This window comes from Neomonachus schauinslandi, chromosome 2 (assembly GCF_002201575.2).
Source record: "Neomonachus schauinslandi chromosome 2, ASM220157v2, whole genome shotgun sequence".
Taxonomy (NCBI): Eukaryota; Metazoa; Chordata; class Mammalia; order Carnivora; family Phocidae; genus Neomonachus; species Neomonachus schauinslandi.
In genome coordinates, this window is record NC_058404.1 from 149,220,956 (window position 1) to 149,247,987 (window position 27,032).

The following is a 27,032-nucleotide window of genomic DNA, read 5'->3' on the forward strand; positions in this document are numbered from 1 at the left end:
TATGGCTTAATTTTACATTTAACTCTTGATTAAATCCTTTACAAATTTATTTTAGCATAAGGTGTGAGGTAAGGATATGATTTGATTTGTGTTTAAATAGATCATTTTTCAAAACTTTCCCCATTGATTTAAGACACTTGACTTTTTATGTAGGTTTCAGTGGAAGTTTGCACCTGTAAAAGGGGTCATTTAAAGGGGCAGGATAGGGCAAGCATTAAATATCTACATTCCAGAACAGTTGAAAGGATTGAATGGATTGATAAATGTAAAGCACTTAGCAGAGTACATGGCTCGTAGTTTGAGTTCTATAAATAGTATATGTTTATATAAATAAAGGCAATGTGAACAGTTCATAATCATAAAAATAACTTAACATGATCAAAACTAAACTTTGAAGTCCAAATTTCATTCATGTGGTGAATATTTCATTATTGCTACATTCACATTATTATGGGTTCTATAGAAATACAACTTTTTAAGTTTAAAAAATTTAAAGTCTCATTTCACTCAAGTGAAAATTTATTTAAATAAGGGTAATTTACATTTTATATGAAGAATGGCTGTATTACAAAAGAATGGCAAGGGGATTTCGAGAATAAAATCCTTCCACATCTTAAGACTTACCTTCATACGCAGCTCTTTCCAAAAGTACGTTTTTAAAAATTCCAGTTTCATAGACATGTTGATCATTCCTTCTTTAGGGTTTAATAAGCTCAGTTTTTATAACACGTTGGATTATCTTGACTTAATATTGAGGATTAATATAAGGGAATTACATGAAATTTTTTTCTTTTGCTTATAAAATGTGAAGATACTTTTTATATATTATAGTATTTTGGGTCTCTTTAATACTGACATATCGTTTATCCTTTTTTTTTTTACCAGAAAATGTTTGTCACCTCTTCAGAATACGTCTTTTCTCAAATAATGGGAACTCTACAGCCCATCTTGTTTTTATTTGCCTTGGCTCCCGGAAGCTCAAGATTAAATTCATTTTGAATTAAAACAACCACCTTTCTCATGTTCTTAGTAGAACTACTTTCTCCCTTTCTCTTCATGCCTGATAAGGTGCTATTTTAGTTAGCTTTTACTGTGTAACACGCAGCCCTAAAACTTAGCGGACTAAAATAGGAATTCTATTTCCCATCATGCTGATGCTGGTGATGATTCTTTGGGCATACTTCCCTGTGGCAGGTCTAGGGTGGCCTCACTCACTTGCCTGGGGTCTTAGCTGGGAATGCAGAACTGAGAGTGATACAATCAGAAACATATTTGGTCTTTTTCCCCAGTTCCTGGCATAGAGAGGCTAAAACTCGGAATTTCCTGAGGGACAGGAGTGTTTTTATTATTCACAATGAGCCCCTTTACATAATACCTGAGTTTATACTAATGAGGTGACTTCGGATGGGACCCCTGGTAGCTTCAGGCTAGGTCTGGTGGCCAGAAGAACAACTGATTAATGGGTTGGAATTTTCAGCCCCACCCACCAAACTCTAGGCAAAAAGGGGGGTGGGCTGGGAGATTTAAGTTTCATAAAAACTCTTGAACAACGTGATTTGATGAGATTCCTAATTGGTGAACACATCCACATCCTGGGAGGGTAGTGCGGCCCGACTCAATAGAGACAGAAGCATGAGTGCTTGGGACCCTTCCAGACCTTGCCCTAAGTACCTCTTCATCTGCCTGTTCTTTTGTATCCCTTACCAGTAAATATAAGTAAAGTGTCTTCCTGAGTGCTGTGGGCTATTCTAGTAAATTATCAAATCTTAGAAAGGGGTCATGGGAATTCTTTTTTTTTTCCTTAAGATTTATTTATTTATTTTATAGAGTGAGAGAGCCAGCAGGGGGAGGGGCACAGGAAGAGGGAAAGACAGAATCCCAAGCAGACTCCCCGCCAAGCATGGAGCCCAACTCAGGGCTCCATCTCACAACCCTGAGGTCATGACCAGAGCCAAAATCAAGAGCTGGACATTTAACTGACTGAGCCATTCAGGTGCCCCAGGAACTCTTGATTTATAGTGAATTGATCAGAAGTATGGGAGGCCTGGAACTTAAAATTGGTGACTGAAGTGGAGGGCAGCCCTGTGGGACCGAGCCCTTAATTAAGACATGGGGTCTGCACTATGTCTGGATAGGTAGCGTCAGAATTGAGCTGAATTGTTGAACACCTACTTGGTGTCCAGAGAATCAGAGAAGTGATTGTTGGTGTTGGAAAATCCCCCACTGAGACAACTGGAGTCTCACTCCATAGGGTCTTGTCTCCAGTCAGGTAACCTAGACTTGTCCACATGCTAGCGGAAGGATTCCCAGGAACAAGAGAGGGCAAGGTCCAATGTGTGAGTACTTTCTAATGTGCTTTTGTCACGTTCACCAAAGCATGGCCCAGCCCAGATTTCGAGGGGTAGAAAAATAAATGCAATCTCTTGATGGAAGAGCAGAAAAGTCACATTTCAAGGGAAGATGCATACAGTGAGGCTTGAACAAACTGGTAGTACTGTAGTGATCTACCTTAGGGACAGAGCTGGAACGTGGCACAGGTTTCTTCATCCAGGACCTGTGGTCTTTCCACAACATCCTACCTCCTAATTGACAGTTGGCTATAATGTAATGTATGGAACCTGCTGATGCCTCCTGAGCCAAGAACAAATTAACAAAGGCCAACTCTAAGGGGCATAAGATTGAAGGATCAGCCAATAGATGGCCCCCAAAGGAGCAATTATGAAACTGGGCAAATAAATTCTTCCTCTTATCTGAAATCCAGATACCCAGTATTTACCCGACACATCTCAGAGTCAAGCAGTTTAATAAGACCAGAAAACAAACCTTGCCTTCAGCCCCATCAGAAATCTTTTATTTCCCTCTTTTCATATACAAAGTGTTTGTTGTTGGCATTGCGGTAGCGCTTTGCCTGGTTTTTCTGCTGCCTTCTTATGCCCTCTGATCTACCCTGCACAGTGCAAGAGAGTGAATTATCTCCTCTGCAGACAGTAGGACTGACCTAGGTTGGAGACAATATGCTCAACTTAACCCCTGTCTATCCTCTCTCTGCTCAGCCTACTGGGAGGGAGTGGGCGATCTTCTCTGGTCCTGCCATGTGGCAAAGGGCCTCCAAGAGGGGCAGCATTATGGCTCTTAAACTGAGTCAGTGAGTGACTCAAGGTAGCTCAAGCCTACCTAAATCTGGGGTAAAGTGTTAGCATTGTTTTGGCCATAAATCTAAACCACATATCGATAGATTTTATTGATGATAAAAGTACCTAACTGATCTTTGTGGGATTCCTCTGTCTTAATTTTTAGTTGGCTTCATACTTGGGAGACAAAAAAAAAAAATCCCCATAAATGGATATAAAAATCTATAGAGCAGGGGAAGTGGGAATAACTGCTAATGGGGTTCCTTTTTAGCATGATGAAAATGTTCTAGAACTAGATTGTGGTAATGTTGTGCAACTTTGTGAATGTATTAAAAGTCCTGAATTATAAAGGTGATGATGATGGTGACGACTGTGTCTCCTATATGAGGGTGCACTGTTAACGGACCAAGAATAGAGGTAGGCACCAGCCTCCTGCTCTTGCTTCTTAGAGTTGTTTAAGGATTAAATGGAATAATGCTGTATATAAAGTACATAGGATCTGGGATTTAGCAAGTGTTCCATAAATGTTAGCCACTTAAAAAAAAAAAAAGCATTGTCTCATCACTCACATTATTAACAGGTACTTTGCATTTTAAATTATCCATATATTTTTTGCACAATGGTGATTTTATGTGTGTATGTGACAGTGGTGGCATCTAAAAATCTCCAAAATAGATCTTTTTCAATGGGATTATATATGAGAAAGGGAGGATATTTTGTGAGCCAGGATAATGAAACCCATTGCCATTCACAAATAGTATGAAAGTGTGCTTTCATATTGTCTTAAATAGAGAAATAGAAAACTACATTGAGAAATTCGGCTTGAGAAGTTGCTAATATATATACTGTCTCTATGATCAGTCAGATGTTCTGTAAAACCCATAAGAGCATCTAGTTACTCTGTTGAAAAATACTTGAATTTTCTCAGGTTTGACTTTCTTTTCTTTTTTTTTTTTTTAAAGAATTTATTTATTTATTTGACAGAGAGAGAGAGCACAAGCAGGGGGGGCGGCAGACAGCGGGAGAGGGAGAAGCAGGCTCCCCACTGAACAAGGAGCCCGATGTGGGACTCGATCCCAGGACCCTGGGATCATGATCTGAGCTGAAGGCAGATGCTTAACCGACTGAGCCACCCAGGCGCCCCAATTATCAGGTTTGACTTTTTTTTTTTTTTGAGATTTTATTTATTTATTTGACAGAGAGAGACACAGCGAGAGAGGGAACACAAGCAGGAGGAGTGGGAGAGGGAGAAGCAGGCTCCCCACTGAGCAAGGAGCCCCATGTGGGACTCAATCCCAGAACCCCGGGATCATGACCCGAGCCAAAGGCAGATGCCCAAGGACTGAGCCACCCAGGCGCCCCAGGTTTGACTTTCTTTCTTTCTTTTTTTTAAAAGATTTTATTTATTTTATTTTGACAGAGAGAGAGAGAGAGAGAGCACAAGTAGGCAGAGTGGCAGGCAGAGGGAGAGGGAGAAGCAGACTCCCCTCTAAGCAGAAAGCCAGACATGGGGCTCCATCCCAGGACCCTGGGATCACGACCCGAGTTGAAGGCAGACTCTCAACCGACTGAGCCAGGCGCCCCTTGACTTTAGATTAATAATAAAACAATTCAAATTTGAGGAGGGAAGCTTTTTTTTAAAATCATATTTCTTTTTAAGGCCTTCACATTCTGCTCTAGTGATAAGCCTCTGCAATGCAAGGAGCAAGTCAAAGCTACACTGTATTTTGGAACTAGGTTGGGGGTGAGGGAGAGTGGGAGAGCTCAGAATGCAGGCACTTTAATTGGAGAACCTAATCACAGGTTGTGTAGTTTTCTGGAATATGGCATCTAAGACTCAAGTTCAAACTGGAGATTCTCTGATTCTCAGAGGAAAAGAAAGCATGAGAAAACCCTGAAGTCAAAGTGTACCACTCTGTTCATCTTCTTAATTAGCCTCATGAGTATTAACCTGCCATAAGACAGAAAAACTAAAATCACTAATAGCCAAAGTTTATTGAGTTTTTTCTGTATACAGACAGACATCCATCTGTGCTTCTAAGAAAAATTACTGAGGTGTTCAGTCATGAGAGAGAGTAGAATTAATCAGGGAAAAATAAGAATTTTACTGGTTGGGGTGCCTGGGTGGCTCAGTCAGTTAAGCATCCACTCTTGGTTTCGGCTCAAGTCGTGATCTCAGGGTGGTGGGATCGAGCCCTGTGTAGGGCTCTGTCCTCAGTGCAGAGTCTGCTTGTCCCTCTCCCTTCCCCTCTGCTCATCTCCCAGCTCTAAATAAAATCTTTTTAAAAAAAGAGTTTTACTGGGAAACAAACATACAGACTCATGGAAAGGATTAAAGAGGGTTTGTTAAGTGGGGGAAGAAGTAAGAACAAAGGCACTGAGTTGATAGTGAAGGCAGCCTGGAGGAAAAGAAAGATTACAAATAGCGGTAGGTCCTGTGAACTCCAACCACAGCTACAAACCTAAGAACAGATCAAACTTGTATTCAGAATGCAGAGATCACAGTCTTGATTTAGTTTCTGATAAGCTCTTATGAACATACCAGTACAATCTGAGGCATCTATAAATATCAATCTCAATAATCAACACCTTGGTATATATTTATATCTATAGAGATATGTAAATATTTTTAAAAATTAATTTTGAAGAACACATTTTTGAATGAAATACATTTAGCACAGTTTTTTTTTTATTTTTTAGCAATAATTAGTGTTGAATTTCTGAAGAAAAGGAACTGAAATGGGATTTTGAATTTATCGCTAGCTTCATAATTATTAGCTGACCTTGCATTTAGAGTTTAAGGTCACTATCTCATTTTTATTCAATTAAACAAATGTTTTTGAAAGTCTACTGAGCTACTATTGAGCTCAATATGATAAAGAATCTAGTGATTAGACATCCCCAACCTTTGGAAGCCCACAATCAAATGGAATTAGTTTAGTTTGAGAGGCATCATGATGCCAAATGCTTTTCAATAAAATCCAAGCTAGCCTCCTTAATGGATGAGGAACCTTGAACATAACCTTTGTGTCACAGCTCATTCACCTGTGAAGTAAATAAAATAATTTCTACACAAAAGAGTTACTGTGAGAATCAGAGCAACAGGACATTAAGAGCCTAGTATGGTATCTATCTTATGTCCGTATCTCAAAAAAATATACCCATTATTATATAGTCCATTTGATCATCACAACAACCCATTCAGTTATACAAGAGAGTAATTATCTATCTTACAAAAGAGGAAACAGATTAAAAGATTTAAGGGAATTGCCCAGCTTCCATAATTGGACTGATATTTATATCTCCTGGCTCTCCAGCGCTCTCTTCTTACTGATGTAACTAGTAAAAATGGATTACATGCAAAATCCAATTATGCTCCTCTCTATCCCCTGTCCCCAATAAAAAGTTGCGATTCTTTTTCCTGTGAGCAAGTCAAGTACCTTTGCTCAAGGAAGAATGTTGTATAGTGGTCTCCAAAGTGGGGCACATAAACTCCAAAAGTGTGCAAGATAATCCCACTGGGAAGAAACTTTTAGGATATCTAATTAAATTTCATTTATCTTTCTTAATAACTTTTCTGTATATATGAAATATTTTTTTGAAGTATTAGTACAGGAGTACAATACATAATTTCTAAATAAATTAATATTCTTATATTAGAGATCTGTGCTCAAAAATGTTTTCTTGAAAGGAGTGTGTTGTTTAAAACATTTGGAGGTTACCAGCATAGAGAACTATGTTTAAGGGCACAACTGAGATAGCCCTAAATTTTTTCTCAATGAATTAGTGGCAATTAGAGGACTAGTCAGAGAAACGTTATTTTGATGCTATTATGATGACCACATTCTTATGTTCAGGCTAATAAGAAGACATATTATACACATCGTCCTTAATTTTAGCATATCACAAATTGAAGAAACTATGAGCGTTCTCTTTTTAAACAGTTCCAGAAAAATGAGAATTTTCCCCATTTGCAAGAACTGTGTTTTCATTGGTTTCCTGCCGTGGCATGCTCTTATTATCATCTTCCTGATCAATCCAAAATTCTAGTATTGTGGCTTAAGTAAGTCTTCCTTCATTATCTTTCCCACGAAGATTATGTATTTTTAATGGGTTCTTGACCTGGAATCCATGGACTTTCTGGAATTATATTTAAAATAGTATATGTTGGCACCTTTTCCTAGGGGCAAAATTCTTTAAATTCTTAAAAGTACCCCTGTCACAAAACAGCTAAGAAACACCTCTAAATGTGTGATCTCCTTACAGACTAGGTTACTCCTCGGTTATATTTTCTCTAGCTTAAATGTTTTGAATTCCTTCAGCAAAGACCCCACTTAATGTTCTGCAGAACATCCCAACTTCCTCTAGCCCATTTTCTTTAAAGATAATCTTTTATTACCCCTGACTCACCCTCACTTTCAAAGGTTCCCTGGCACTTTGCTGCTGCTTGCCTAGAAATCCCTCTATTTTCCTTAGCTTTTTCTCCCACCTTTCATTTTCTAGCACTCTAGCCCTGTGGCTCTCCTTTGAGCCATATTAACAGTTGACCCTTGAACAATGCGGGGGGGTTAGGGGTGCTGACCCTCCTGCACAGTTGAAAATTGCATATCACTTTTGACTCCAGAAAAATTTAACTACTAATAGCCTGCTGTTGACCAGAGGCCTTGCCAGTAACATAAACAGTCGTTTAACACATACTTTATATGTTATATGTATTATATACTGTATCCTTATAGTAAAGTAAGCTAGAGAGAAGAAAATGGTATTGAGAAAATCATCAAGAAGAAAAATACATATACAACACTGTACTGTATTTATTAAAAAAAAAATCCAAATATAAGTGGGCCCACACAGTTCAAACCTATGCTGTTTAAGGGTCAACTGTATTTATGGACTTAAAACTGATTTTAGTATATTAATAAGAATATGATAAATAATGAAATGGAAGGAGAATGAATCTAATCTTTAGTGTAAACCAGGTATTTTATATGTTATCTCTTTAATCCTTGAAACCACCCTGTAAATCGACATTATTGTTGTCCTCTTGCTCTCTTCTCCTTGACATACAAGTAAAAGATACGTTGCTATGAATTCAAGTGGAAACACAAGCTAATTTTATCAGAAATATTTATACCTATAGTTTATTCTTTCCATTTCAAAGCATGCTTTCTAAGAAAAGGTAGAGTAGCAATCAGGTAAGGGAGTCATCCCTCCTTACTATAAACTAAGCCTCTTGAAGGTAGGGTCTTCGTGTTATGTTTATATTCTCTAGAAGTCCATATGATGCTTGGTGCATAGGAGACACACAATAAACATTGCTTGAATGAATAAATTAATTGAGCACCTGTTGTGTCCCAGGCATAGTACCTTGGGTAGCAAGTCATATTTTTTCCATTTTATAGTTTGAGAAAATTGAATCTCAAGGAGATAGCATAACTTGTACAAGATCACAAGCTGTTTAAGTGGCAAAACCATTAGGTAAAGACATATTTTACTGACTCTCTAAAATCCTTGTTCTTTCTGTTAACCATACCAATGGAATGCCTTCTTTAAATATTTTCTTAAAACCCCAATATCAGAAGCAGTTATTATAAATACTTCGATAGCTATTTAAAGAATAACCAAATTTAAATTACAAATCAGAAATTTTGTTTTCCCAATTCCAGTTTCCTGGCAAAGTGTAACTATGTGGATAACCTGTTGTAACAAGATAGAATTCACTTTAAAAGCATAGAGGAGGAACGAAAAATATTCTAATGTAGCTGCCAAATTTACTAATATATGTTTAACACCCATAACAGAAGGTAAGCTACCATGTCTTTGCAAAAAAAACCAGAATGTGGTATTACAGATATTTTCACATACACAATTTTTCTGTTAATAAATCTTCAGAAAATATATCCTGTTATCATTATTAAACATTTCTTGTGACATTTCTTGAAACAATTTTTTTCTACTTTGTTAGTATTAAAATTTCATAAAATTTGACCTAACTTAATTATTTCCTTTTTCATTAATAACAGGCACTTTCATGTTTATTTCTCTCATTAATTTCAAATTCTCCGTAATTGGTATTTTAAAAACACTGATTTTAACTAATTATAAGTTTTCATTTTTACATATAAAAAAATACGAAATGGGCGCCTGGTGGCTCAGTCGTTAAGCGTCTGCCTTCGGCTCGGGTCATGATCCCGGGATCCCGGGATCGAGTCCCACATCGGGCTCCCTGCTCGGCGGGAAGCCTGCTTCTCCCTCTCCCACTCCCCCTGCTTGTGTTCCTGCTCTCGCTATCTCTCTCTCCGTCAAATAAATAAAATCTTAAAAAAAAAAATACGAAATGCTTTTTGCATTTTCTTAGAGTGAATGTATTTATGTAGCTTTGTGTATATATTACCCACACTGCACTTACATATTAGCTTTTCAAGTCACTATGTTAATGTTTTTAGAATATATAACTATGCATAATGTTAAACAGTATCAATTTTATCATTTTCATAATTTTTTACAAAAGTTTACTATTAAAAGATAATTTTATCATTATTTGTAAACTTCAAATAAATGAGAGTAGGAGCAAAATGCTTAATTTCAGTCATAGTATGTTATCTTAATGATACACGTCATCGTGGAAGCATACTAGTAAATTGCAGAAAAAATATAGGAAACATTTTATCTTCTAAGTGGAAATCTTTTGTAATGTTTAAATAAATTCTTTGGAAGTGTAGCTTATTAAATTTTCTTACATTACTAACTTAACATTAGAATGTTATATATAATACAGATATATATACGTGTATGTGTTTAAGCCATACATTGTCTTTAAATTGTGCAAAATTGGCATATTTCTGAGCTCAAGGAAGAGGGTTTTGTTTTTTTTTTCTAAGATTTAATTTATTTATTTGACAGAGACACAGCTAGAGAGGGAACAGAAGCGGGGGGGGGGGGGGGGGGGAGGGAGAAGCAGGCTTCCCCATGCGGAGCTCGATCCCAGGAAGCTGGGATCATAACCTGAGCAGTAGGCAGACGCTTAATGACCAAGCCACCCAGGCGCCCCAAGGAAGAGGGTTTAATAGCAACAGAAACAAGGAGGCCCTTGTCACATCACATCAAATCACCATGAAATTACTTTTATGTTAAGACAGGAACTGCTGGTTTAACATTATCATCTATGGACTTACCTGGTATTCTGACCTCTTGACTAACAAAAACCCTTCAAAGTACAAAGGTAGAGCAGTAATCTTTAACCTTTCTTGGAAGATCCTGCGAGGGGCTGGTTTTGGGGGCTTCTTAGCCATCATACCCTCTCGGTGTGTGGTTTGGTTTCAACTATATCCAGGCTCAAACAAAATGAGATCTCCTTTGTGTAAGAGGAAAAAGCAACTGTTCAAAGAGGAAGTCCCAACTCTATATTTAACCACCAACAGTACACACACACACACACACACACACACACCACTTTTTTTCCTTTACTTTTTGTGAGGTGAGAAAGAACAGGCATAGACCAAATTTGAAAGGGCAATCTCTGGGTAAATTTAGAATTACTTAGGATTACAGTAGCAAAATAAACAGAAGATTAACATCACCAGGGGATGAAAGGAACCAATGTGGTGATTATGTACTTTGGAGGAGTCATCAAGGTCACATTTGTTTTCTTCCACCTTTTTTTATTTATTGCTTTCCATTTTCATGCCTAGAAGACATGACTTGAATTAACTCCACTTCATTAAAAATCACTTCACAGGATAATTTTATTAGTACTATTTGTGTTGTAAATTTAGGACTGAGCTTCGTTTACATTTTTTTAAAAACTGGAGTTCCTTATCCCATGCCCATTTTGATGATCCACTAACTACAAACCATAGTGATGGGAACATGGGATTTTTTACTTTTTTGTCAATAAGAATTTTTGGGTTTGTGGGTTACCAGTTGATGTTTGGCAAAATCTGTCTGACAGAGTAAGCTATAATATTTAAAATTTTTGTTCTTGTATGCTTTCTGAGTTGTGGATCACTGATGCTATGATGCATGGATGGGGGTCTGTACAGTTATCTAGTGAGATTTAGAGAGCTACACTGGGGCCAAAATGCATTCAGTAGCTGCATGTGGAAAAGGGTCCATGAGAGACTGGATTTGGCCCAGCACTGTGCAAGGAATGATGGGAGAAGGGAACCATGGAAGGAATACTGGTATGTTTCTCAGGGATCCTGAGAAGTTCCACCATTTCTTATTTCACCCTCTGTATTTAAGATTTATTCTAGATTTAGTATAGCCCAGGCCTGAGCATTGTCCCCAGTTAGAGCAGTTGATTCTTAGAAATCAAAATAAGGCAGGAATCTCCAGTTTGTTCCTCCTTTCCTAGTGGAGACATTACATGGTTTTCTCCACCACTAGGGGTTCCATTGAATATGCGCAGCCAAAGTGTCTACAAAGTGAGGTATAACAATACAGACCGATTATCAGTAAACTAGAGGAGAGTGTTTAATGCATCACCAAAATGAAAATGGTTGGAAACAGATATTGGGAGTTGAAGATTCAAAATTACTCCTTTGCTTTTATATTATCTCAAGACCTGCTTCCTATTATTACTCAAACCTTCTAAGATAAACCTTCAATATAAGTTGAGCTTATTTTTTTGAGACAAAACCATGCTAATTTTTAGTTTCAATGTAATAGGAAAATGAATTGAATGACAAAGAAAAACCTCCTGATTTGATAAATGACCTCATCCACCTTCTTGGCAGCTGGTAGCTGGTGTAACAGGGAGGAAAGGAAAGGAGGGATAAGGACTGAGAATGGAAAGAAAAAGGGAAGCGAGGCAGGATGCTGCGAGCTAACAGTAGTTGGAATATGAGAAAAGTAGTCACTGGCTTTATGGCCAGAGAGTTTCATGGGAGAAAAGAATGCTTCTAGAAAAATGTAAACGTAGCAATATTTCTGAGAAATAATCATCTAGTTAATTATGTCTCTCTTACCTTTAAAAAAATAAGCAAAATTAAAGAAAAGCCAGTTTATCAGCCTAAGATGCTTTGGTTTGCTGATCTGCAAGTCACATTAATAGTTAATATACCAATGTTCAAATTATGTCTTCCGAAAAAAATAACTCCAAGACTGCAAAAATCCTGCTGAAACATGATTAGCCAGTTAGATCTGTCCATAGTTTCCAACTGCATCATTACAATGGAAATGCTCTTAGAGATATCTCAGATTTTAGGTGGTGAATAATGGATTTGTAAGTAAGGAATCATAGTAGAAAAAGTGTTTGGGTGTAGAGAGAAAAGCCAATTTTGTTTTTACCGGCTCAGAGACCTTGAACAAACCATTTAACTTATCTGGGGTCACAGCTTCTTCCCTTCTTGTCTCCAGAGCAGCAATATGTTTCTCAGTTGTCTACTTTTCACCCTTTTTCTTCTCTGACTCATTTAAAATGCAGTCTAATCAAGTCACTCCCCTGCTTAAAACACTTTGATGGATTCTCACTACTACACACTCACTAAGTCCAATTATTATAACCATCATCAGTATCTGTACCACAGGAGTTTGTTATACATCAGGTACATGGCTAATACAGTTCAACAACTTTGAATGGAATATAAGAGTAACTCATATAACACTAAAATCTCAGTACTCTTTTGAGTCATTTATGTTATAATGCAATTCAAATGAATGAATGCACATTTTTACAATAGTTAAGGCTCTCTAAAGTACTTTATTATCCACTTATCAGAATTGATTCAATCAATAAGTCTGTATAGGAGCCCCCAAACCCTCTCCTGTACTTCCAAATTTCTGACCTTTGTTTTACTTAATGTTTATTGATGCTTTTTGCCATTTTCATCACAATTCATTGCAGTAAATTTTGAAGATGTTTGAATTGAATACATTTACATTTACGATCCATAACTGAAGAATACATCTTTAATTTTAATGACTATGTGGAATACTTTGTGCCATGGTGAGTCATTATTATTAAAAAAATATTTCTACTAGGTCTTTTGGGACTGGAAAAAAAAAGGCGAGGAATCACTGTTGTAGAAGTGATATTAGTAGCTCTGTCAGAGTGGTTTAATTTGCTAACACAATTTTTAGTACAAAGAGTTGCATCTAGGTTATAAGAGTTTTTCTAGTTATATGTTCTCACTATTTATGCAGTGTAGGGTGTAATTTATATTACTGATAAATATTTCTTGGATGTCACATAGATACAGGACACATACTAGTTTCTAAATGACGTAAGTCATAGTATAATGGTAGCTTTAATAAAAACTCAAAACTCCAGATAGGTTGATAGTTTGGGGGAAAAGAGCAATAATGAATTTGGTTTTAACCACATCAAGCTCAATGTATAGAAATGTTCGGTCTACATTTTTCTTCCTTTTCACTTCATTTAAGATCCACTACTGCTGTTTTATGGGATAAGGTAGATCGGTGCTCAATATCCATTCCAGCCCCTTCCAGTGTGCCGTTCTTAACTGCAGAGGCTGAAAAGCTAAAAATGACATATCCAGACTTTTTTGCAGCTGGAGCTGGGATGCATTCCATATTAGCAAGGAAGAACAGAGTCAGAATTTATTCTTAATTTGGCTTTTTTTTTTTTTTTTTTTCTAGAGGGAAGCATGGTCGGGAGACATCTCATTTTTCTGTGGCAATACTATCAGAAGTCCCAGTATTCAATCCCTGGTTTCATGGTGGTGATAGTCAAAGCATGGAACATCAGTTTTCTGATACCTATAATGACAGGTATGGTGTGTTTCTGGAGCCAGAAGCAATAAGGAGGCTTCTTGCTCATGGAGACTTCTTATTTGTCGTGTCTTCCTAGACGTGGCAGTTTTGTAACTGCAGTGACTTCCTGATTAAGCAGTATCACTATGGTTCTGGAGACTCCGGCATCAGCATCAGCTTCCCAAGTCTTCAATTTGCAGCAGCTGGCTTTTGGTGGTTCACTTCCGTAGTGTGTCTTTGGGAATCATTCCTGAAAGCCCCAAATACATTATTTCTCCATCCCTCCCCAACAGTTATGTAAACCAATAAATGCCTATTAGTAGTTCCCCTTTTTGGCCTCAATTAACTATTATGAATTCGATTCTATAGAATTGATCCCTGATCTATATATAGTTCTGCACTGTCTATGGGAAGAAGTGAAAAATTATGTTAACATTGAAGGTGCTCCATAATCTAGTACCATTTTGCAAACATGAACACTCTACAGTATCTGACAATTTTTCTCTGTGACAACAGCACATCATTTCTGCTTCATGTCTTTGGTTGCAGTTTATTTTCCTACTTCTCTCACCCCTTATATCTCTTACGGCTAGGCATTGCCTGCAAGCTACAGTGTGGGCACTTTGTTTATGAATCTCTACAGGCACTTGAATTGACAAACATATATCATGTTCTATAAATACTTAAAATAATTTGTTTTTCCTCATAAATGGAAAACTTATATAAGTTTTAAGTCTTTAGGCATAAAGAAGAAAATGAAAATCACACGCTATTCCACCATCCACCATGAGCACTGTTTGGATAGGTACCATTACTTTTTTGGCACATTTTCTCTAGTTGTGTGTATTTATATAATCAGATTAGTACATGCTGTTTGATAAACTGCATTTTTCATATAGTGTTTCTATAGCACATTTCTATATCAATAAATATTAACATTCATTATTTAAATTTTTGCCTAGTACCACCAAAGTAATATAAGTCTTTGCAAGGTTAAAATTATAATGCAGAAAGTATATTATTAAGCTTGTGGTTATTAATTGTGTTTTTTTTAGTTTATTTCTTTTTTTTAAATTGAAGGATGATTGACATGTTACATTAATTTCAGGGGTACAACATAATGAATCTAAATTAAATGTGTTTTAAATGACAAAACTCCTTTTTAAGAATTATACTGATCAGAAGTAAACTATAGGCTACAAAATGGAGATCCAGAGAATAGTCTATTTGTTGTGTTCCTCTATTTATTTATTTAAAAATTTTTTGTAAGTAAACTCTATCTTCAAGGTGGGGTTCTAACTCTCAACTCTGAGATCTAGAGTCACATACTTTACCTACCCAACCAGCCTCACTGGTTGTGTTCTTGTTAAGAGTAACAATGTATATATAATAGAATTCAGTTGCAACTAAGAATCAAACACAGCACAGAGGTAACCGTAAAGCTGTTCACACAGCACTAAAATTAAGAACTGATGGGGACCTTTACTCAATGCATAGTAAAACTGTTTGGGTTTTTTTGTGTGAACGTTGCTGCCACCTACCTGCATATTGCAAGCACACTTTACTAATGTGGCAATTAGAGTCTTGGAGCCTTCCTATCTGAGGATAATTTTGTCAGAAAAGGCTACTTAAAGGCTACTTAACACAAGGTTAACATTTGACAGTAAGGAATTTTAAAAATTGAAATATTATATTAAAAAATACACTCCAAGAAATAAACTACAAAATTATACAAATAAATTTATTTTACTTCAGCAAATTTTAAGTTATAATTGCAATGTCATAATTTTTACAAATTGATTTTTGGAGTGTAATTTTTTCTGACAAAATTCTCTTACAGTAATTTCCTAACATTTTCATTTTTGACTTTTGCAGAATATTTTTTTTTTTGCAAAAATTCTGAGAACGTCTGCAATTTTTTTTTTAAGTTTTTATTTATTTATATGACAGAGAGAGACACAGCTAGAGAGGGAACACAAGCAGGGGGAGTGGGAGAGGGAGAAGCAGGCTTCCCGCAGAGCAGGGAGCCTGATGCGGGGCTCCATCCCCAGGACCCTGGGATCATGACCTGATCCAAAGGCAGACGCTTAAGGACTAAGCCACCCAGGCTCCCCAAACGCCTGCAATTTTATTAATGCCACTTTGCCCTATCATTTTACCATGAAAAGTTTCAAACATACAGAGAAACTAAAAGAGCAGTATTAATAAACACCTACACAATAATTACATCAGTAATTATTAACATTTTGCCATATTTGCTTTAACTATATCTCTGTCTTCTTTTTTAAGATTCAATTTTTTTTTAAGTAATCTCTACATCGAAACTGGGGCTCGAACTTAAAACCCTGAGATCAAGAGTCACATGCTCTACTGACTGAGCCAACCAGGCACCCCTCTATCTTTTTTTAAACTGAACCAATTTGAAGTACTTACAAACATCTCATTTTACCCCTCAATACTTAAATATGTATATCCTTATCCTAAAAGAATAAGGGATTCTCAACACAATAGCATTATAATATCTAAGAAAATTTTACATTTCCCTGTCATTTAATAATCAATTACTATTTTAGTTTTCTACTTTTTAGTGCTCTTTATGGCTTCTTCGTTTTGAATCAGACTGGCCCTAATTCACACATTGCATTTGGCTGATATCTCTCTTTCTCTCTCTACTGGCCTGACCCCCTGAGCTTGCACAGATGAATCATAAAGGGCCAGAGGCTACCTCAGTTTCATTATAATGTTAAAATCCCTCTGAATATTCATCCCAAATCCTAATAAGAGGAGCTTGCTTTCCCTTGTTTGGGAGACACTGTTTTGGAAATTAATCCCTGTGATCTCCTTGTTTGTACAAATAAAATTGACCCTGTGAGGCGACTCTTCCTGGGATAACTTGACTATAACTCACCAAGGAGTGGGCCTACTTTGGTTTGTTAACACTCTCTCTAACGTCCTTAATTTTTTAAGTCAAGTTTATTGAGGTATGATTTACAGCAAAAGTCATCCTGAGAGTTTTGACACAGGTTCTGAGAGTTTTGACAAAAACATAAGAGTATTATAATCACCATCATAAGACATAGACGATTTCCACCATCTTAAAAGTTCCCTCATGGCCTCTGTTGTCAGTGTCTTCAATCCCCAACTTCATCTCCTGGCAACTACTGGTCTAATTTCTACTTGTATAGTTTTATGTAGGCAAATATAGGGAATCATACAGCAGGTTGTCTTTTATGTCTGACCTCTTTTACTTAGTATAATGCTTTTGAGATTCATCTGAGTTGTTGCATGTATCAGTAGTTTGTTTTTATTGCTGAGGAATATTCTGCTGTATGGAGGTACCACAGTTTGTTTATTTACCAGTTGATGGGCATATAACCAGTTTGGGTTTATTATGAATAAAGCAAATTTTAAGTTTTAATAGTAATTGTGTTACTATTTCTAGAACAAATTCATTTTTAGAGTACCATTTTTAATGTCTAAAATATTCTTTAAAATCATTTTAACAATTACCAATTTAAAATCTACATAAAATCCTAAGTAACTAAACGTGTCTACTACCCTTTCAAGTTAAATTTCTGGATATTTTATTTCCCATATACCCATCTAATATACATACTTCCATAGACTGATACACACATACACACACACATACTCTTTGCCTAGGTTTCAGTAGTTGTGATAGAAAACTTCAAGATTTAGTCAGTTGCCATAGAAGTTCATAAGGAGTGATCTGGATGTATTTTGGGGGGCAGTGGGACTAAAATGACAAATCTGGGGTTTATAAACATTAATTAATTAACTAGCAACCCTATTTTTGGATGCTAAAAACATGGTGGAGCGATTAAATAATAGGACAGATGCAGAGGGAACTAAAAAATTTGTTTGGGAATGAATGGTGGAGTCTCCACAACTTTGGTTTTCATAAAGGTGCTCCTCCATTTTCTCTGTAGAACAGAGCAGTTCATCACCAATACCCTTTGTGTCCTGCATTTTACACCATGTCAAGTATCTCAAAATACCTCTGAGAGTCACTGTCTCCAGTGGAAATCATTTTATATGTGGAACTTTTACATCTGTGATTGTGCTTGCTAAAACTTCTCACTGAGAGGTAAAAAAAGTGTAGTGATTAAGTGCTCAGTTCTAGAGTCAGGACAGCAGGCTTCATCCCCAGTTCTGCCCTTTAATGGTAGTGAAATTTGGGGCAGGTTACTTAAGCACTGTCCCAGTTCTGTTGTCAGTAAAATGGGGATATTAGTCATCTTCCCTTAATAGGAATGTTCTAAGAATTAAATAAGTTACTGCATGGAGAGCATTAAGGAAAAAAAACTTGGCATACAGTGTGAATTGAATAAATGATAGTTTTTATTATAATCTGTTCCAAATGTGACAGCATCAAATTATATTATGTAGTCTGATTGGCAAAACTTCTGCTAGATCAAGTAAAAAAACTCCATAATGATACCAAGCATTATTTATGGAATTCTTACTATGTTCCAGGAATTTCACCTATATATTAAAAGGAATTAATCCAATATCTCAGCAATTTTACAGACATTTTACAGACAAGGGATTTGAGAAAGAAATAGTTTAATTAACTTGCCCACTATGGCAGAATTTGTGAAGTAGAATGGAATCCAGCCTGATTGCAGAGTTAATATATAACCTCTCTTCCCTACCAAAAGTAAATAAATAAAAACCCTCAGCAGGTGATAACATTTGTTAAATCATTACAAGTTTAAAGTTTATTAGCTCAACTCTTGACTAATGTATTTACTCATAAGTATTTTGTTTAAAATTCTCTGCAAATTTTTATTAAATCACAAAAAATAGACACAAGTTTCATAGAATCATAAAATGGTCAAGTTTTCAGAGCATCTAATTTAGCTCTCCCATTATATAACTATATTAAGGAAACACCCAGAATGGTGCCACAAATTGTCCTAGATGACATTGCTAATGGCTGAGTAGATTCAAGACTCCTGATAAAGACCCCTTTCAGGATATTATACCTAAATGACATATATTTACCTAGGTCATTTTGTTGGCAATGCTTCATGAAAATATTATCTACATATCTGAAAAAAGAATACATCGTCATCATCATTATTATATTATTACTTTCAGAGTTGATGCATAGATGGGCTGGGGATGGTTGACAAGTCTGCATAGTGAAATATTTCTCTTCAAACAACTTCTGCAATTTCTACCTCTTATCCTTCCAAGTATTATTTTTTACTGTACAAGTCTTACACTGGGCTCAAGGGCAAAGGCTGCTCTCAAAACGATGTCTAGCTAAGTAAAACTCCAGCTTTAAGCTCCGTCTCCGCTTGGCTGGGGAGCGAAGGAGGATCCAGCGTTAAGTAGAAAGGGAGGGCGGGGCTACGGGAAAGATGGGGCGGGGCTTCGGTGGGCGCTGCGATGGGCGGGTCTGTTGGAGCGTCCTGTGAAGGGGCGAGTCCGTAACGGCTTTCTATTGGGTTGCTCGTCTCGTTTTGCGCATGTGCAGACCGTTTCAAACCCCGGAGTTTGCTGGGCGCGGTACCTGTGAAGGGCCCAGCCAATGGGTGAGGGCCGTCGGTAGCGCGCTTACTGGCTCGCAGGTCTCTCGATTTTTGCCGCCTCCCACCTCAGTAGAGCTCCTGGGGCGCAGTCTAACCGCTCCTCCCGGACTCTTGTCAGTGCCAAGCTTCTTCGAGTCACGGCCCGCGAGAACTTCCGTGCCAGACTCTAGGGGCCGGGTCGGAACATGGCTGCGTCGGGTCTGGTAAGTGCAGGCTCTTGCCGCTTCTGGCGAACCGGGGCTCGGCCGCCCCTGACACCGGCGCTCGGGGCGGCTCGGGGCGGCTCGGGGCGGGGGAGAATGAAATGTTTAGCCGGTGCTGTGGCTTCTTGGAGATTGCAGTGGGGAAGCCCGCGAATTTTTTGAGATCAACGCTGATCGTATGCCGATAGCCAGAGTTAATTTCCGTGTATTGTTTCCTCAAGGTTTCTTTTAATTTTGTTTGTGATGACATCTTTCTCTTCAGAGAATCTTATGATTTCTACTTTTTTTGGCCTAACTCTACTTCTTAGTCCTCCAAATAATTTCCTGTCCATAGAAGTATTGGGACGTCTTAAAAGTGTGGACTTGATGGTCTGGAGAAGCAGATTATTTGTAGATAGGTATCTGTTATTGATAAAGTTTTCTGAAAGGCAGCTATTAGTTAAAAGGTGCTTAAGGTGGGAATGACTAAAGGGGGCGGGCACTCATTTTTTGTTTCCGTTTCTGGGCTCTCTTGGTATTCACTATTCTGTATTTCACACTTTGCTTATGGTTACTGTATATTATACAACCCATATCAGCCCCTTCCTAGTGTATTTTCTACTTTATCCCTCCCCTTTTAAGAAAATCTTCATCAATGATCTCCCACTTATGTAAAGTTATAAATGTATGCTTGTATGCATGAAGATGTATAAAAGGATGCTATAGAGCGTACTTTTTACTGTGAGCACATACATTGTTTACATTACGTAGAATTAAAAAAAAGGGAATAAAGCCATTCTCATTGGAGGAAAAGGAAGGGAATAAAATTTACCAAATGCCCACGGTTCCTTTTTTAAAAGAGTTTATTTATTTATTTATTTTTAAAAGATTTTATTTATTTATTTGACAGAGAGACACAGCGAGAGACGGAACATAAGCAGGGGGAGTGGGAGAGGGAGAAGTAGGCTTCCCGTGGAGCAGGGAGCCCGATGTGGGGCTCAATCCCAGGACCCTGAGATCATGACCTGAGCCAAAGGCAGACGCTTAACGACTGAGCCACCCAGGTGCCCCAAGAGTTTATTTTTTTAGAGCAGTCTTAGGTTCTTAGCAAAACTAAGCAGGAAGGTACAGAGATTTTTCCATATCCCCTAACCCCCACACATGCTCAGCCACCCCTATTATCAGTATCCCCCACCAGAGTGGTACATTTATTACAATTGATGAACCTACATCGACACATCATTATTACCCAAAGTCCATAATGTACAATAGGGTTCACTCCTGGTGTTGTACATTCTGTGGGTTTGGACAAAAATCTAAAGACACATATCCATCATTATGGTATCATATAGAGAGTATTTTCACTGCCCTGTATATCCTTTGTGTTCTGCCTGTTTACCCCTTCCTCCCCACACAGCTCTAGTAACCACTCGTCTTTTTACCATCTTCATAGTTTTGTCTTTTCCAGAATGTCATATAGTTGGAATAATACATACATAGCCTTTTCAGATTGACTTTCATTTGGTATTACACATTTAAGGTTTCTTCATATCTTTTCATGGCTTGATAGTTCATTTCTTTTTAGTGCTGAATAATATTCCATTGTCTGGATGTACCCCAGTTTTTCCGTTCACCTAATTGACATCTGGTTGCTTTCAAGTTTTGGCAATTATAAATAAAGTTGCAATAAACATCTCTATGCAGATTGCTGTGTGGACAGCTGTTGTGTGGACAGCTCCCTTGGGTAAATAACCAAGCAGTACCATTGCTAAGTCATGGTAAGAGTCTGTTTAGTTTTGTAAAAACCACCAAACTCTTCCAAAGTGGCTGTACTATTTTGCATTCAAAAATAAATGAGAGTTTCTTTTGTGCTATATCCTTACCAGCATTTGGAGTTGTTGGTGTACCAGATTTTCATTATTCTAATAGGTATAGTGGTATCTCATTGTTTTAATGTGCTTTTCCCTGATGACATATGATGTGGAGCATCTTTTCATATGCTTATTTACCATCTGTACATCTTCTTACTTGAGCTATAAGGTCTTTGGCCCATTTATTTTTTAATTTGGTTGTTTGTTTTCTTATTGCTGAGTTTTAAGCATTGTTCCTATATTTTGGATAATAGTCCTTACCAGATGTGCCTTTTACAAATATTTTCTTCCAGCCTGTTGCTTGTCCTCTCATTCTCCTTTTTAATTTTTTTTTTAAACCATGATCAGTGTTTTATTTGGATAAATGTTGGCATGGATTTAAAACCTGTGATTGATAATAATAGCATCAATGATATTAATAAATAATTTATTTTCTCATTGTGATCTCTGCCTTTCTTTTATGAATTTCTTCATAAAAATGTCAGATGCATGAGTGGGTAAAGAGAGTGTGTGTGGTGGGGTCATTTATATCCCAATGGGCCAAGTAAAAGTGAGGCTCAATAAATATTTGGTATTGATAATAGTTTTTAAAGCATGCTGTTCATCCTTTTACTACCCAATTTTCAGCTAGAATTGATTTTACAATAAAAAGATAGTACCCTAAGTATCTCAAATATGCTCTTGACTTCCAAAATCAGCATGTCTCTGTGTTTTATTTTTCCTGTTGTTCCCAATGATGGGGCTGCTTCCTGGTTGGAGTTAATGATTTTTTTTTTTTCTTTCTGGAAGCATTCTAGTATTTTTTATTCTCAATTTTTCATAAATTTCACTATTATGTCCCAGATATGGATTCTCTTAAATTCATCATGCTGGCTATTTATGCCCTACACATTTAGGGAATTTGATTGTGTATTTTCTTAGAGTTATCTCTTTCCTTTTTCTTTGTTCTTTCTGGAATACCAATTGGTCAGAAGTTGGACCTCCTGATTTTTAGATCTTCTTTATTTTATTCTTTCTCCCATTTTCTACTTCCTCTTCATTTTTTGTCCTTTTTTTCCCCTCCCAGAAATATCCTTAGCTTTTTCATAATTATTGCATTTTTTACTTTAGGCAATGATATTTTTAATTATTAAGAATTTTTCTTGGTCTCAGTGCTTATAGTATACCACTTTTGTTTTATGAGTCCAGTATTTCAAATCTCTCTTGAAGGTACTAATTGAGTTTTGTTTTTTGTTTTTACGTTTTCTTTCTCTCTCCCTTTTTTTTTTTTTTATTAGGAGCCTAATTGAGGGGCACCTGGGTGGCTCAGTCAATTAAGCATCTGCCATCTGCTCAGGTCATGATCCCAGGGTCCTGGGATCTAGGCCCCACATTGGGCTCCCTGCTCAGTGGGGAGCCTACTTCTCCCTCTTCCTCTGCCCCTCCCACCCACTCATGCTCTCTCTCTCACTCTCTCAAATCAATCAATCAATCTAGGGACGCCTGGGTGGCTCATTCGGTTAAGCGTCTGCCTTTGGCTCAAGTCATGATCCCAGAGTCCTGGGATGGAGTTCCTCATTGGGCTCCTTGCTCAGCAGGGAACCTGCTTCTCCCTCTGCCTGCCTCTCCCCCTGCTTGTGCTGTGTCTCTTTCTCTCTCTCTCTGACAAATAAACAAATAAAATCTTAAAAAAAAAAAAAAAGAAGCCTAGTTGACACTCAATGTTACATTACTTTCAAATGTACAACATAATAATTCAACAGGTTTATATGTTGGGTTATGCTCTTCTTTCTCATTCTTGGTTTCAGTTTTCTCTTGGGCCTTTTTCTTTTCCATCTTTAAAATTTATATCTTTTTTTATTATTATGTTATGTTAATCACCATACATTACATCATGAGTTCTTGATTTTCCTGTTTTGCTTAGAGACTTTTAAATGTCTGGTGATCCGTAAGTGCTAGTGATATTTAAGACTGAGACAATAGAATACAATTTTTTTTAGCTCTGTGTTTTGTTTTTTTTTTTAATTTAAATTCAATTAGCCAGTTAGCTCTGTGTTTATGGGGTAGGGGATGTGGGGGTCTGTTATTCTGTTCATTCCCTTTCTCACTCTTTCCTCCTTCATATTTCGAGTTTTCCTAGTTCGGCATTGTTACGGCTTTTTCCTGGGCAGATCAGCTTTACTCCTCATCAGAAACTGGATCCTCCGAGCTTACTTTTGGCTCCTACTGCTTTTATTCTGTTTCATCAATTAACATACTCCATTTGTTTTCCATCTTCTAGAAATTTGTTAAATTTGTTTGTTAATCGATGGCCCTCTCTTCCATTCTCTTTTTCATTGTTGTTTTATGTCGTTTTAATGCTTAACTATTATTTTACAGCGGTCTGCCTGCAAGGAAAGGAGATAAATAGATACTGCTAGTCAACCAATTTAAATTATTAGAAGCACAGGTAGTTGGAATTTTGATGATGGAAAAGGTATGGGGGCAGGTGGAAGAAAAAGAGAAAGATGGAATAAATCCCAGGATGAGCAAATAGTATAAGCAAAGATTTTGAAATAGTAGATATGAGGCAAGTTCTCTTTCACTTGATCCAGTGAATTCCTCTATATAGTACTATAATGGGCAATTAGCAAAACTTGCTGAATGAATAAATGAAGAACTTAAGTTTTCACCAGTTGGGTGATTTACTTTTCTTTCAGGATCATCTCAAAAATGACTACAGAAGAAGATTTTGCCGACCTGTCAGGTGAGTTATATATTTAAGCTTTTAAGGTCATTTTTATGTCTATCTTCAGAAAGTGATTCTTAAATGAAGAAGGGAAAAATTACTTCTAACATAATGATTTCTGTGCCCACTGATTAGGTATAGTCTACTTAGTAATTTTATATTTACAGAAATATTAATGCAAGCAGAGTAGTGACTTAGCAGCAGTGAGAGAAGAAATTCAGCTGATAAATTATGGATCAGGAAGAGGCAGTCTTAGTTCTGACTAAATGACAGCCATGGGGAAAGCACTCTATAGAGTGGATTGAATGGTAATATTACAAAGATGCAGCTTATTTGGTGGGGCTAAAAGAAAATGTGGGTGTAGGTTATAAAAAGACAATAGAGGATCTTTGTAGTGTGGACTGTTCAGTATCTTGACTGTGGTGATGATATTTGAACCTACAGATGTGATAAATTGCACAGAACTAAGTATGAACATAAACGCACAAATGAGTACAGTTGACCCTTGAACAACTCAGGGGTTAGGGTTGCTGACCCCCATACATTTGAAAATCTTTACATAATTTTGACACCCCAAAATCTTCTACTAACAGCCTACTGTTGCCTGGAAACCTTACCAATAACATAAATAGCACATACTTTATACACTGTATATTATATATTGTATTCTACAATAAAATAAGCTAGAGAATAGAAAATGTTATTAAGAAAATCATAAGGAAGAGGAAACACGTTTACAGAACTGTACTGTATTGATAACAGTAAGTTTTTGTTGTCTGTTTACAAGAGGAATCGTCTGTTATTACCTACTAATATAGTCTTATTTGATACAGAACACTGTAGATATTATATATATTACTAGCACTAGACATCAGACATGAAAAAATTATGTGAAAAGAAATTCATATTTATTTACAGGTATAACAAGTATTGATAAAGAAGCAGCAATATGATTGCTTTATGGTAGCCTGGTGTGGTCAGTATGTTTGTTTCATGGTAGCCTAGTCTATACATTAATGAATAGAATTGTTATAAAATTTTTACGGCATATGGTATTATAGTCATATCCATGATATAGTCTGGAAACATTGTTATACTTTTATAAAACCACTTACCTGTGAGGAAAGACATATGTATGGAAATATAATTCTTTGAAAGGAAAGTTACAAGGCAGTAAGATAACACATTATTAATTTTATATTAAATATCACTCACTTTATGCCTATGTAAGGATAGGCTATCCACTTCCATACAAGTTTTGCACAAGGTGTTTTATACAATGAGTACTTAGATGATAATAATGACGACGATGACATAAAAATGTCTCATATATTTCTTGCCATACAGTTACTAGATTTTCACATGAAGACACACAGATACATGCAGTTTATTAATGGTATGGCATGCTGATTATTTACTGTTCATTAAGTGGGAGTGGATCATTGAGGATCTTCATCCTCATCGTCTTCACATTGAGTAGGCTGAAGAGGAGGAGAAAGTTGAGGTGATCTTGTTTCAGGTGTGGCAGAGACAGAAGAGGTGGAGGAGGTAAGAGGGGAGGCAGGAGAGGCAGGCATACTTGGTGTAACTTTATGCAATTATATCATAATTTTTGTCTGACTTTTGCTTTTTCATTTCTCTAAACTTGGTTTTATATTCTGCTGTTTACCTTAGTTTCATTGTATGCCTATATCATAGAAGGTCCATGTCATAAAAGAAGTCAAAAACAGTCTTGAGTAATTGGAAGCCTCTATCAGATTGTCTAATGTCAATTTGTTTTCTGGTGGTGCTTCTACATCTTCTTCCACGTCATCTGGTATTGTTTTAGAAGCATTCATCACCATACAGTCATCTTCTGTTAATTTCTCTGGTGTGATGTCTGTTAGCTCTTCAATTTCTCCAAGACCCTAATTTTGAAACCCTTCACCCCCCACCTTTTTTGCCATATCCACAATCTCTTTCATGATTTTTCTTGATTGGCTCTATCATAAATCCTGTGAAGTCATGTATAACATCTGTACACAGTTTTCTCCAGCAGGAATTTATTGCTTTGGGCTTGATGGTTTTCATAGCTTTTTCTATAACAATAATGGTATCTTCAATGCTGTAATCCTTCCAGACTTTCATGATGTTGTTTCTGTTCCATATTCCATAGCATTGGCAGTCCTTTCCCTAGAGAACCATGTGTAACAAGTCTTAAAGGTCCTTATGACCCCCTAATCTAGAGGCTGAATTTGAGAAGTTGTGTTGGGGGCAAATATACCATTTTGACTCCTTCAGTGTTGAACTCCTGGGGTTTTGGGTGGCCAGTGGCATTGTTCAATATCAGAAGAACTTTAAAAGACAGACCCTTACTGGCAGGGTACTTCCTGACTTCAGGGACAAAGCATTGATAGAACCAGTCCAGAAGAAGGGTTCTCATTGCCCAGCTTTCTTGATGTAGTACAACCCAAAATCTGGCAGCTGGTGTTTATCTTTTTCCTTCAAAGCTGGGGTTTAGCAGCTTTGTAGATAAGTCAGTCCTGATTATAAAGCTGACTGCATTTGCACAAAATAGTAGAGGTAGCCGATCCTTTGCTTGCTTCTCTTCTTTCGTAATAAATGTCCTTTATGACATTTAGAGAGAGAGAGAGAAAGCGCGCATGTGTCTAAGCAAGGGGAGGGGCAGAGGGAGTGGGAGACAAGCAGACTCCTTGCTGTGAGGGAAGCCCGAGGAGGGCTTGATCCCAGGATCCTCAACGAGGGCTTGATTCCAGGATCCTGAGATCATGACCTGAGCCAAAACCAAGAGTCGGACTCTAAACTGACTGAGCTACCCAGGTGCCCTCTTTTTTTTTTTTGAGAAAGAGAAATAGTATGCGAGC

At 37.1% G+C, this 27,032-nt stretch overlaps 2 protein-coding genes across 2 annotated transcripts in view; one reads left to right on the plus strand and one right to left on the minus strand.

The window, feature by feature from the left end:
• Window positions 1–10,453, minus strand: part of STAP1 (signal transducing adaptor family member 1) — a 42,442-nt gene extending 31,989 nt beyond the window's left edge. The window contains exon 1 of the mRNA XM_021702268.1: window positions 10,307–10,453. Within this exon, the coding sequence (XP_021557943.1) occupies window positions 10,307–10,426 (120 nt within the window). The 5' untranslated portion in view covers window positions 10,427–10,453. The remainder of the gene's footprint in view (window positions 1–10,306) is intronic.
• A 9,049-nt stretch (window positions 10,454–19,502) lies between these two features.
• CENPC (centromere protein C) overlaps window positions 19,503–27,032 on the plus strand; it is a 77,934-nt gene continuing 70,404 nt past the window's right edge. Inside the window, 2 exon segments of the mRNA XM_044912714.1 lie at window positions 19,503–19,611; window positions 24,140–24,186. Coding sequence (XP_044768649.1) covers window positions 19,594–19,611; window positions 24,140–24,186 — 65 coding nt within the window. The 5' untranslated portion in view covers window positions 19,503–19,593.